This window comes from Hydractinia symbiolongicarpus, chromosome 4 (genome assembly GCF_029227915.1).
Source record: "Hydractinia symbiolongicarpus strain clone_291-10 chromosome 4, HSymV2.1, whole genome shotgun sequence".
NCBI classification, from domain to species: domain Eukaryota; kingdom Metazoa; phylum Cnidaria; class Hydrozoa; order Anthoathecata; family Hydractiniidae; genus Hydractinia; species Hydractinia symbiolongicarpus.
This window is the reverse complement of record NC_079878.1, coordinates 18,318,692-18,331,504: the sequence shown is the minus strand read 5'-3', so window position 1 is coordinate 18,331,504 and position 12,813 is coordinate 18,318,692. Positions and strand designations below refer to the sequence as shown.

General features: G+C 37.4%; 1 protein-coding gene across 1 annotated transcript; it reads right to left on the bottom strand.

Annotated features, from left to right (window-relative positions):
• Positions 1 to 279: 279 nt before the first annotated feature.
• On the bottom strand, positions 280 to 1,533 carry LOC130642291 (uncharacterized). Its single transcript, XM_057449380.1, has 6 exons — positions 1,282 to 1,533; positions 1,047 to 1,228; positions 904 to 989; positions 687 to 807; positions 499 to 554; positions 280 to 437 (listed from the first exon to the last, which is right to left on the bottom strand). The coding sequence occupies exons 1-6, from the start codon at positions 1,531 to 1,533 to the stop codon at positions 280 to 282; spliced, it is 855 nt and encodes a 284-aa protein (XP_057305363.1).
• Positions 1,534 to 12,813: the final 11,280 nt, after the last annotated feature.

Sequence of the window (12,813 nt, the reverse complement as noted above, 5' to 3'; positions counted from 1 at the left end):
TACAAATATATGTGGCACAGAGACGACAACTGCACTGAATAAACGAAATGGTGTTTAGCCGTGATGGAATAAGGACAACGAAGGGGCATTTCGGACAGAGTTTGGAAGCTTCTCCCATAATGAAGACGCAATATAAGAGACGCTTGATAGGCCATGTTTTGTGGTGCGAATTCTGCGCCTTTTATAAGAACTTAATACACGGAAACTATATGCTGTCTTTCTGAATGCAAAAACATCATTCATGTAGGAGGGATTCTGTTTCATTTTTAAAAACCTCCTTTAACAATTATCGGCAGAACTTTTCATGATTACTGATTCTGCATTCATTTTCAACTCTGTCGCATAAAAGTCTATTTGCTCTACTATGAATGCTATTAACTTTATGTAGTAGATCTCTACTTGAAAATGCCCATATAAGAGGGCAGTAATAAAATATGCTAAAAATAAATGAATTATCAATAACATTTCGCTTATAATTAGACATATATGGTGATATACGTTTTAGGGCATTGATCTTGGCATTAGCCTTCTTACATAATGGAAGAACATGTTGCCTGAAAGAAAGCTGTTTGTCAAGAATTATACCCAACAAATTTACGTATGGAGATTCTTGTAATATATTATTTTTCAAATTTAAAGTAACAAAATCTTTGTTTTTTGATTATCCCAGAATGAGCAGTTTGCACTTCTCAGAATTTAACTGAAGCCCATTATTGGAAAACCATGTGCTAACAGTTGAAAAAGCACTTTCTAAACATAACTTTATCTCTTCAAATTGTTTTCCATATGTATAACGTGTATTGTCATCTGCGTAATTACAAATTTTAACATCAGCTCTATCATTTAAAATAAACATTAAATCATTTATATAAATATTAAATAAAAGTGGACCCAGAATCGAACCTTGTGGAACACCACTAATAATCTCTTTCCACAAGCTGAAATAACCATCAATTCCGACTCTTTGAAACCGATTGGTGAGATAACTCCTTAAAAGACCTAAAGCACTTTTTTAGAAACCATATGCATGTAGTTTCGCTATTAACAGATTATGATCCACACAATCAAATGCTTTACTCAAATCCATCAATAGCGCCCCTACAGCATTTCCTTTATCAAGATCTTTTCGCCACGATTCTATCATGTGAAGCAAAACATGCTGGCTGCTAAAACCCTTACAAAAACCTGACACAAGAAGTGATAATTTACTATCAATAAATTCATAAATCTGATCAAACATAATACGTTCAAAATTTTTCACGCACTGCTCAGTTTACTAACAGGACGATAATTCAATTTTGATGAACGATCTCCGTTTTTAAATAGTGGACAAATATCAGCCAATTTCATTGCTCCAGGGAAAACTTCATCGACAATAGATTTCTCAAACAGCTTGTTGAGACGTTCTCCGTACACATCGACGTAATGTTTGAGGAAACACGGTGGAATTGCTCCTTTCAGACCGGATTTGTTTTCTTTTAGGTTACCAATATACTTTTTCATGATGTGAATTTCAATTGATTTGAAGCTCATTTTGTTGGTAGTGGTAACATGTTTTTTTATCCATATTATACTTGGATGCTCTTCGTAATTCTTGATGACGTGTTCAATATCGTTTTTAATATCGTTTTAGTTTCCGTGCGGAATTCCATCAATATTCAAAGAATTCGTGACATTAACAAAATGATCATTTGTTATATTTGCTATATGTTCTTTTTCACGAATTATTTGATCATTTTAAACTATTACTTGGACTGTATCTTTTACACATTTGTTAGAAAATATCGGCTTTACAGTTTTCCAGAACTTTTTGTTATCAAAAATGTTGTTCATATTTAGTGATGTGTAATAAATTCTTTTCGCGTCTTTACAAACAGTCACACATTTGTTTCTTTGCCTTTTAAAGTTCTCCCAGTTTTTTATAGAAGGATTTTTTTGTAGATATTTTTAAATCTCGATGGAATCATTATCTCCTTTCGTACTGCTTTTGTTATAAATGTAGAGTTATTACTTCTAACAACTTTGTATTTTATAGGGGTGTGTTTGCTGACCAACTGACTGAATTGTTCGTCAAATTCTTTGTAATTTAAGTCAATGTTTGATGCAATAAGTAACTCAAGGTCATGTTTAAAATGTTCGTCATTAAAAGTCTGTAACAACGATAATTTATAATTTTAGGATCTTTCTTTGGTATATCAACATTTAAGAAAGTTACAACTATATCGTGATAATCAAAAAGGTCGTTTTCCAAAATGCTGGTGTGGTGGAATCGTTTAGAATCAGACACCCATATGTGATCGACATATGATGGATTTTGTAATGATTTGTGACACGTTGGTTTTTTAATGAGGTTTTTTAAACGCAACTCTGAATTAAAAAGTAGCATATCATTGTCATGTTCAACAGCATTGAAATCACCCATTAAAATAATATTATCAGAATTAATGTTCGAAAGAAACTCACGAATGCATCTTGTAAAATATTTAGTATTCAAGGATGGTGGTTTATAAATGCCAGCAACAATCCATTTTTGTTTACGTAAATTAATTTTCAAAAATATTGCTTCCATATCTTCTGGTAAGGACGATTTATCGATTTCTCTGCAAACAATGTTATTCCTAACATAAAACATAACACCTCCACCATATTGGTTTCTATCGTTTCTGAATGGTGAATAAAAAAACATCCATATAAAATTGTGAGCAGGGGCGTAGCCAGCGTCAGTCAGGCTCTGCGATCGACTGACCTACTTTTTTCATTTCAACACATCATTTTTTCCACCGCCACCGCCAACACATGGATGGGCGCACCAATTGTGCATCCGGCACAAATCTTTTCCCGGGTGGCGCACACAAGCTTCGCGCTTCGCACGTCTCGCAGGATTTAACGGTATCCACTTTGTTTTGCAGGCTGAGGTGTTGAATAGAGACTTTGTTTCGCAGATAGTTTTTTTCGCAGGATTACCTGCGAAAATTATGCCTATGTACGATCTTGTGTCTTCCATTTATGGTCATTTTAGACGCATCCTATTGGCTAGTAAATTTCGCAGAGAGGTTAAAAATTCGCTCCATATATGGCTATAGAACATACGCAAGAAAGTAAAAAAAAACAAGGCTGGCGAAGTTGTGAAGGTGAAGAAAGCATGATGTTGCTGTCAAACGTGGATCCGCTTCATGAAAATTCTCTATACTCGAACCATCCAATTTTTGTATCTGTATGTAAATCTACAGATTTGTTATCCTTTGTAGAGAGCACTTTCAAGTTTTCAGGTAGCTAGCTATTCATCCTATACAGAATAAAGCTATTCTTACAAGCCTTTATAACAGTTTATTTAAGAGAAATATTTTAACTTTTTATCCTGATTGTGGTCAGCTATGATTCAAGACGGTTTTAAATCAGAAGATTTTTCCTCATCTGCCTTCAAATAAAAATTTACAACCAGTATCAGTTTTATTTTCAATAATGGGCAATTTAAACCTAATCCCTTCACTTTCTTTAAGTTTGAGTAAAGCTACGTTAAAGCGTTCTGCTCAATATTTTAAGCTAGGTTGTCATACGTTATGATAACAAAGCAAAAGAAAAGAAAAAGGAAACGTGTGTATCATCTTGAAGTTGTTCCTTTTGCATTAGCCGAAACGTTAGTTAATCAATGTGGTACTTCTAGCACTAATGACGAGAATTCTTCCATTTTTAAAAAGCAAACCTTTAACTTAAAATCTTTTTCGTCAAAGGGATTTCTAAATCGAAACCTTTTAAACCTAAACAAGTTTTATCTGCAGAACCTTGGTAGATTCATCCCCCTCGGGTTTTATTAACGGTATTGGGAAATATAATGTAGGCACTCACTACGACAAGCTCCACACCTCAGTGATCACGATTATTCTTCTCATTGTAACTTGCGAGAAGACGTCTTAAGGTTTATTGTAGTGAAGGCTCTTAGGTTTGTCTTTTTCAAAGATCATTTTAAAAACCTTATGAACTTTCTCTTGATATATATACAGAATTGATAAGGTCAATGTTATGACAATGCTGGCAATGTATCTGTTAAAATTAATAGTTGTCTTGCTAACATTTTGAAGCAAAACAGATTAGCTTTATACATATCTTTGTTCTTCTCATTGCTTAAATTTAGTTGTCTGTAATTCATGCTTTATAATTATTTCTGAAACATGATGAATCGAATCAAACGTAACATATTTTTACAAATTTTCCAAAAGTAGGTTAAAATTTTTAAGCAAGAATGTTCCTTACTTAACTAATAATCCCAACTATGCCCATAATTTTAATGTTTGTAACACGATCTGTGGTACGTATTATTAACACGAGGGTTTTCCATGATTTGTATGAAGGCATTTTGTCCATGGTTCCATTTCATTATATTTTTGAATTTTTTATTATATTTATGAAAAAAGAAGATTTTGATTTGGTTATTTTTTAATGACCTCCAATCTGCAGAAAACTTTATTTTGGTGCTAAATATAAAGAAAGAAGAATAAACATTTTAATTATTGCTTTAATAACTTTCAATCTATAAAAAACATTATGATGGTGTTGTGTTGTCTTTTGCCGGTTTGATTACACACTTAATGATAAAGATTTTAATGTATTTTATGTTGTCATTTATTCCCCTTTTTCAATCAATTCGATCAATACTTAACGTCTATCGCGTATGTCAGAAAGTCGGTTTTATGGCGTTTCAGTGCTTAAAGGGTGTAAAAAGGCGTTGGCCTGGACCCGTTTAGGGAGCTCACAACGCCCCCCAAACCCCCAGTTGGTTATTATCGCACCTGTGGTGCGATGTTGACCCTGCGGGTCAATGGTTCGACCAAGGTTAATTTTCTTCTGGCTACGCCCCTGGTGAGTTCAGAAAGTTTCCATCAAGTTTTGTTTCTGATACTAAGAAAGTATCAACTTTATCACACAAGAGATTGTTGAACTGTTAAAATTTTTTTCTGATTGAGTTGATGTTTAAATGTCCAATCATAAGTTTGGACATGTTTTTCGTTTTCAAATATTTAATGGATTTGACATCACTAATTTGAGGGGACTCATTTGATAGAAGTGCGTCTCTGTGCAGTACATATCAGCACTTGTTGATATAACTGGCAAATGTTTTAGTCATGTTCTTTGTTCCATTCTTATTCAAATGAAGTTTACTACCGTTCAAATGGTGTTTGCTGATATTAGTATGTTTATGTAGCAAATATTTCTTTCTTGACATGATCGTTCTAAAATCCTGTTAAGTTCTAATGCCTTTCTGCTAAAATTATCATCTCGCATAGTAAGTCCAGACACCATTACAGAAGGACATGATTTGCTGACATCAGTAACCAAGTCAATAATAGAGTCTGAAATTTCATTTGGGGATTTAGAAAAGCACAGATCATTCGTTCCAACATGTATAATTGTGCGATTTGGTTTATCCGTTTTTGCCAGTGGTATAATATAATTTCTTATACGGTCTGTATTGGCGCCAGGAACTGATCGAATAATGATATCCTGTTTTTCTAAGAGTTTTTCTTTGATCCTCCATCCTTTAACATTTTTTATAATACTATCACCATATATGCATGTCACAGATTTTTCATACTCATGATGTGAAACGCAACTTTCATTTAAAGAAGTATCAACATTGTATTCAGCAACATTTTCTAAGCGTTTCTGTAGTGTTGGTTTTCTATCATGTAGAGTTTTGTATTTACTGTTATGTTCACATCGAACCATTTTTAGTTGTTCTTTTACTGTAGATTCGTTTCGGCGCTGATATTCTAGAGTGTTCTTTTTATAAACAACGTATTTTTTCTTCTGTGTCAAACGGAACATATTCAATTGATCTTTTATCGTTGTATTGTGCCGCAATAAATGATCGCTATTCTTCGAAATAATGTTCTCATTCCCTAGAGGGTTGCTGGTAATTTTGTGATCCGTATTAGAGGTCTCCGAAGACAAATCATTTACCGTCATAATTTTGCTTTCGTCATGAGAAGGTTTTACAGTCGTCATGGATAATTGACTTCGCCGTTCGTTTATACATTCCACTAAAACTTCTAAAAAACCAGTCAAGTCATTCAACTGTTTTTACAAAAAAGTGTTATCTTCCTGTAACATTATAATACGGTTTTCTAAAATTCTATGATTATCACCAAATTTATTCTTGTCGTTTGCAATTTGTTTTACTTCTGACATGATCTCGGTACGAAATATATCTATACGTTGTTCTATACACTTTTGTAAACCATTAGGAATAGTTTCATTATCTTTGATCTTATCTTTTTCATTATCACTTTCCACAGCAAGATCTAAGATCCATTTCCAATATCTCATTGCTTGAAAGGAGCTTTCCATTTAAGTTAACATACTCAAAATCTTTAACAACTTTAATACAACGTTTCCGCTTATCCGCCATCTTGCTACTTCCTCAAGTGATTCAAGACATAGGACATGTGCAATAAGTATTTCGAAATGTACCCCCATATGTTCAAGCAGATGCCGGATCAATTCAAAACACAGGACATGTATAGCAAAGTTCTTGAAGAGGATTTCCGGCTGATCAGATATGTCCCGGATCATATAAAGACGCAGGACATGTGTAATGAGGCTGTTGAAGGGGATCCCGAAATGCTGTACTATGTGCCGGATCGGCTCATGACACAAGGCATGCGTAATAGGGTTGTTCCAAAGAATCCCTGGATGCTCAGGTATGTGCCCGACTGGTTTGTCACCCGGGACATATGGGATATGGTTGTTGAGGAGGAGCCCGAACTACTCGAAGCCTACTATTACAGGAAGATGGGAAAGGCCGGAATTAGGAAGGATCTTCTTCCATTAGCCTGGCATCCGGACATCGATTGGTGCTTTTCGGAGGATGAAAAGTTAGGTCTCAAAAAGTTGTGGGGGTTATCCTGAAGGGTTATCTTACAGCAAATGTTGCAAGATAATACCATTATAAAAAAGATGAGTTTCAAGACACAAGACAATGGTAATAAGGCTGTTGAAAAGAAACCATGGCTGCTAAGGCATGTACCGGACCGACTCAAGACGCAAGACATGTGTAACAAAATTGTTAAAAAAGATCACTAGCAAATCATACATATACCGGATAGGTTCAAAACGCAGGAAATGTGCAACAAGGTCGTCGAAAAATATCCCTACATGCTGAAGTATGTACCTGATAGGTTCAAGACTCAGGACATGTGCAATGTTGAAAAGGATCCCGAGGTACTCGAATTTGTGTAACGCGGCATGCAGGGATCTGTACCCAGGCGGGTACAGATGTCCAATATGTAACTTCGGACCTTGTTAAAAAAACCGTATAAAATGGTACTCTGTTACTGGTGCTCTGTAGAACTATGCAACATCGTCAGGTGCCCCATGAGATACAACTCCCCCCCCCGCAGGCGAGTACAACAAAATCCGGCTTTTTTCATGTGATGAAAAACATGGCTGTCCATATAAGGGATGGTTGTGAGTATATATACGAGGGCCACTTTTGCGGGGATGCATGCTGCCTTGCTTATGTGGAAGAGCGAAAGTTATATGACAGCGCGTATGAAATATCGTTGTGGTTGTTGAAAAGGCGTTATAAAGGAAGGCTTGCACCGAACTGGAGACGCCTCAAAAGATTTGGGGGCGATTTGACACAAAAGAAATTCCTGGCATTAGTTGACAGTTAATAAAGATGTGTATCAACTGTCAATATAGTTTGAAAAGTATGATTTTCACGACCTTCCTTACCGCCATCGGTCTATCCCTACCACTTGTAACCCTGGCATGTGTACAAGAGGAGAAGGAGGGGTCTAATGAACGGAGGATTAAGGATTTGGAGGCTCGCCTTGACATCCTAATAAATGAATGAGCATTGTGACGACTGTGAAAGGGTACTCGATGCATATGACAAATGCATATGACGGGCGTAGGTTCGTGGTAAGCGGTAAAATGTTATGCTGGTACTGTTACCATGAATATATAACATATAACGGGGGCGGTTGAGTATGTACGATGACATGTAATTCTCTGCAGTCATTCAAAATATACAATAAACAAGATGCTTAAATTTGAGAACGAGCTTGTTACACCTAATATATTCTACAATTTTGCTGCTACGTTTACAGATATCGATGATATCAATATAGAATACTTAACGGTATCAGAAGCCATGCCCGCAAATGGAGGTAAGAACAAACGATATGTGGTAGGGTATCATACACAGGACATTGTGGTGGCCTTGAGGGTAAATACACCTAAAATCTGGTCCCCGAATGGGGTGACTAAGTATAACGCCAATGCGTCACGGGTAATGAGAATGTTGAGGAATATCCTGATTGGATTGCAAAGTATCGTCAAATATTGTCAATTGTTGAGGAGTTGATATCAGAGCAATTAACGACAGAGCCTGTAAAAAAGGATCGCTATGTGAATGCTAAGCTTCAATATTACAAGGACGTAATTACCATCAAATTCTATGGTATGCCCGTACCGTATGATGAGCCCTGCCAAGCCAGCGCTAATTTAGCCTTTTCGTCTGTATACGTACATGGTAAAAACCCCTACCCCTAGACACACATCACAGAATGTCGGTATAAGGACTTTAAAAAGGAGTGGTTACTAAGCGAGGACTAGAATCATATATTTTATAGACACAAAAGGTCTATAAAATATAATACAAATTAAGGCCTATATTCAGGCAGGAGACTCTACATAGTGCTTGCATAATGGAAAGATTGAAGTGTTTTTAAAATTTCGTCTTTTCCCTCCTCCCTACCTTTGGCAACTAGTTGAGCTCTCTCCTGTTCGTTGATAGCATTCACGATCCTGTTAAATCTCTGCCGCATTTGTTCCTTGAGCAACATGTATCTTTCTTTTTCACGTCTAATCAGGCTATACTCATGGTCGCTGATTATACCATTTCCATTGCCTTGCAGATCAGATCCACAATCGAGTTTAGTTTTGCCTCCGCAAGCAGCCTTATACCCTCATGTTTTTTGGATTTAACACGTAGACGTTTTGAAGCGTTCCGAAGACCGGCTTGCCCTATTCTGGCGGCAATCGCGAGTCCCCCCATGGCACAAGCCAAGGGCACCCCCATACCTGAGGCCATGGGTCCTATCTCCAGCCCTGACGTAACCACACTTACGCCAAGCAGACCATGGTCGCCCATCTTGACGCACGTGTTGTGCATCTTATTTCATCCTGGAGATATTGTTCTATCTCCTTAATTTTTTTCAGCCTAAAGACCTGTCCCTCATCCTGATCAGAGCCCTGCGCGGGTGCACTCGGCAAATTTGGGTGCAGCTTAGCTATATCACTCATCTTTATTCTATCAGAATGCACATTGTGATGTCAAATAGCGTAACGTTCTTCTCGTGATGCTAGACGTTTTTAACGAGTTTAACTCCCGGGTAGGAAGCATGGACAGAACCTTCGATTTTTTACCATCCGATAGGCAGTCGTCTTCATCCAATTGTGGACAAATAAGTCTTAATTTTTGATATATATATATATCGGTTCTATATATGGTATCGTAGTCACCCTTTGTGTAATATTATCTTGCGGGATTGTCGGTAATTCCAGGAGCTCTTGCAATTGCCTACCGATCACCACCGTATACCCGTCACTGACACGGAGTCTACAATATGCATTTTTCAAAACAAACAGTTTGATCTTATCTCCTGCCTGGCTGTTGACAATAGCCGCGATGTCCTCGATTTTGTACAGGCCATTCATGATCTCAATCTTTGTAACCCTCTGGTCAGGTCCCACCTTCCGTGTAGTGGTATCGTTGTTGCTATATAAGTTCAGCCATCCAGGTTGAATGCTTATCGATACTTCGCTGATGACAACTCACTTTATTCTTGCGATGTTATTTTATCCGTTTTAATTAACCGCCTGCTTCACGATACAAAAAATTTAATGGAGTGGTTTAAAATTAACTCACTTAAAGCAAATAACATTACAGATAGATCAAATTTCCATCAAAGAGACAAATTGGGATTGAGAAGGTTAGCGTCACTGTCGAGGGAGAGTCCAACGATTTGTACTCTCACGCGATGTTACCCAAGGACAATCTTGAACAGATTGCGAACCTCTTTGGTAGCCATGACTCCAGCGTAACCATCGGGAAATTTTTCAATGAAAGACTTTCCGGCGTCTCCCGATCATGGATTACATGGTAGTGGAAGGGCCCTACAACGTCTGTCTGATGGGATTACCCTACATATCACAAAGAAGGCAGACGGAACCGATGATTTCATAGCTTACGTGTATTTGCTTCAAGACGGCCAGCTGAATATCTTGGACGGTAGGTTTCATTCTGTGGAATATTAAAATAAATGGCGACAATGGCTGTGATAGTGGCCGGGGCGGCCATAAATGCCCTCGCATTTTTGGGGAAAAATTTTCTATTTAGCAAGCTCTCGGGGCACGGGCAAGCCGAGAGAAAACGGCATGACCTTGCGATAGAAAAGTTAAATGCAGCCCAGGCGGAGTGGATCAGAAAGAGGCAGGCTAAATTAGACTGGTTTGCGACAGAAAGAGAGAAGCAACTTAAGGCGGGAAAAGTTTGAGGGAGCTGGACAATGATATGTATCAGTTCTTTATTGCCTCGGACAAAATAGCCCCACAATTGAAGGACTTCTTTGTACCTTCAAAAACCCAGCAGGATGGTGAGTTAACGTTCGTCCTTGGTTCATTGCCTCTACTAGGCTTTATGGCCTACAAATATCTGTAGGAACGTTTTTAACATCTGTATAATAAAGACATGTCAAAAACGCACGTACCGGGGGGAAACAAAAAAGCTTGGCAATATCTACTATACCCCGGAAAATTTTTGTGGATCGGACGGAAAGCCGTTAGGTTACTCGCAAAGGAGAGTGACCTCTCCAAAAAGCTAGTATTCATTGGCTTAGTAGGCAACTCTTATGGCTCCGGCACATTCGAGGTCCTAAAAAGATCGATTATCCGCATTTTACCATTACGACACCCAATGAGATGCACCAATTCGATATACTGTACATGCCTCACAACAGGGTATATGGAAACACCTATAAATATATCCTGACAGGCATTGACGTAGCTTTAAGATACAAAGTAGCAAGACGCCTGCGTACCAAGAAAGCTAGCTAGGTTGCGAATATGTTGAAGGAAATTTACAAAGCCGGACACCTACACTACCCTAAAACCTTCCAGTGTGACAATGGTTCCGAGTTTAAATCGGATGTAACGAAGCTCCTGGAAGGCAAAGGGGTTGAGATCAAGCGGGCTACAACAAAGTACCACCATACATTCACGGCCTTTGTAGAGTCCTACAATAAGGTGCTTGCAGAAAGACTATTCAAACCCCAGGATGCACAGGAGCTAGTCTCCGGCGAGCTTAGTAGCACCTGGATCAAGCACCTGTATACCATCGTCAAAAGCAGTAATACCGAGACTACCATGATCGGCATGAAATCTAACAAGGCCATCAAACTCGATGATTGATTGATTGATTGATTGATTTAATTTATTTACCGTCGGTTATTATATACAATAGTTCTTTAAAAAAAATAATATTTTGCAAAAAACTAATCAAAACCGACCAAATATTTTTATATATTTACAATTTAGATGAAAACTATAATAAATAAATAATAAATAAATAATAAATAAAAGATAAACATTCCCCCTCTGCCATTTTCGTATTGATTACGCAAGTTATGGAATCAATTGCCGACACTCTGTGCATGAACAGTGAGAGCCATTCCATTTTTTAATCATTTGCTTAAATTTAACTAGATCTTCGCAACTCTTCGTATGAAAAGGAAGTTTATTCCAAACTTTTGGGGCTAAACATCGCAAACTGTTTAGACCAAAGGTGCTTGTTTTTACACTGATGGTTTTTAGGTTGTTCATGTTTTGACTTCTTACTGGCCTATCAGTTTCCTCAAAAAGGAAAATATCTTTCATGAAAGAAGGACTGATGTTTCTCCGAATTTTAAATATTTCTATGCATAAATATCTATGCCTTAGTAATTCCATATAATGTTTATTTGGGAGGCAATCAACTGGTCTAGGGTCATCATGAATAAAACTTAAAGCCCTGTTGTGGAGTTTTTCAATTTTCAATAGAGATTTCGAAGAAGAGAAATGCCAAACTAAGGGACAATAATTAAAATTTGCATACACGAAGCTTTGTGCTAAAATAGATCTTGTTTGCAAAGATAGTACATTTTTAAATCTAAATAATGCATTCAGCTGGGCTGAGGCTTTTCGACAAAGATTACTAATGTGCAAGTTGAAATTTAATTTATCATCAATTGTTACTCCTAAAAGTTTTACGGACCTTTCTGATTGTATGACTCTATCGCCAATGTTTATTTCAAGCTTCGAGTTATCATGTCAAAAACGCACGTACCGGGGGGAAACAAAAAAGCTTGGCAATATCTACTATACCCCGGAAAATTTTTGTGGATCGGACGGAAAGCCGTTAGGTTACTCGCAAAGGAGAGTGACCTCTCCAAAAAGCTAGTATTCATTGGCTTAGTAGGCAACTCTTATGGCTCCGGCACATTCGAGGTCCTAAAAAGATCGATTATCCGCATTTTACCATTACGACACCCAATGAGATGCACCAATTCGATATACTGTACATGCCTCACAACAGGGTATATGGAAACACCTATAAATATATCCTGACAGGCATTGACGTAGCTTTAAGATACAAAGTAGCAAGACGCCTGCGTACCAAGAAAGCTAGCTAGGTTGCGAATATGTTGAAGGAAATTTACAAAGCCGGACACCTACACTACCCTAAAACCTTCCAGTGTGACAATGGTTCCG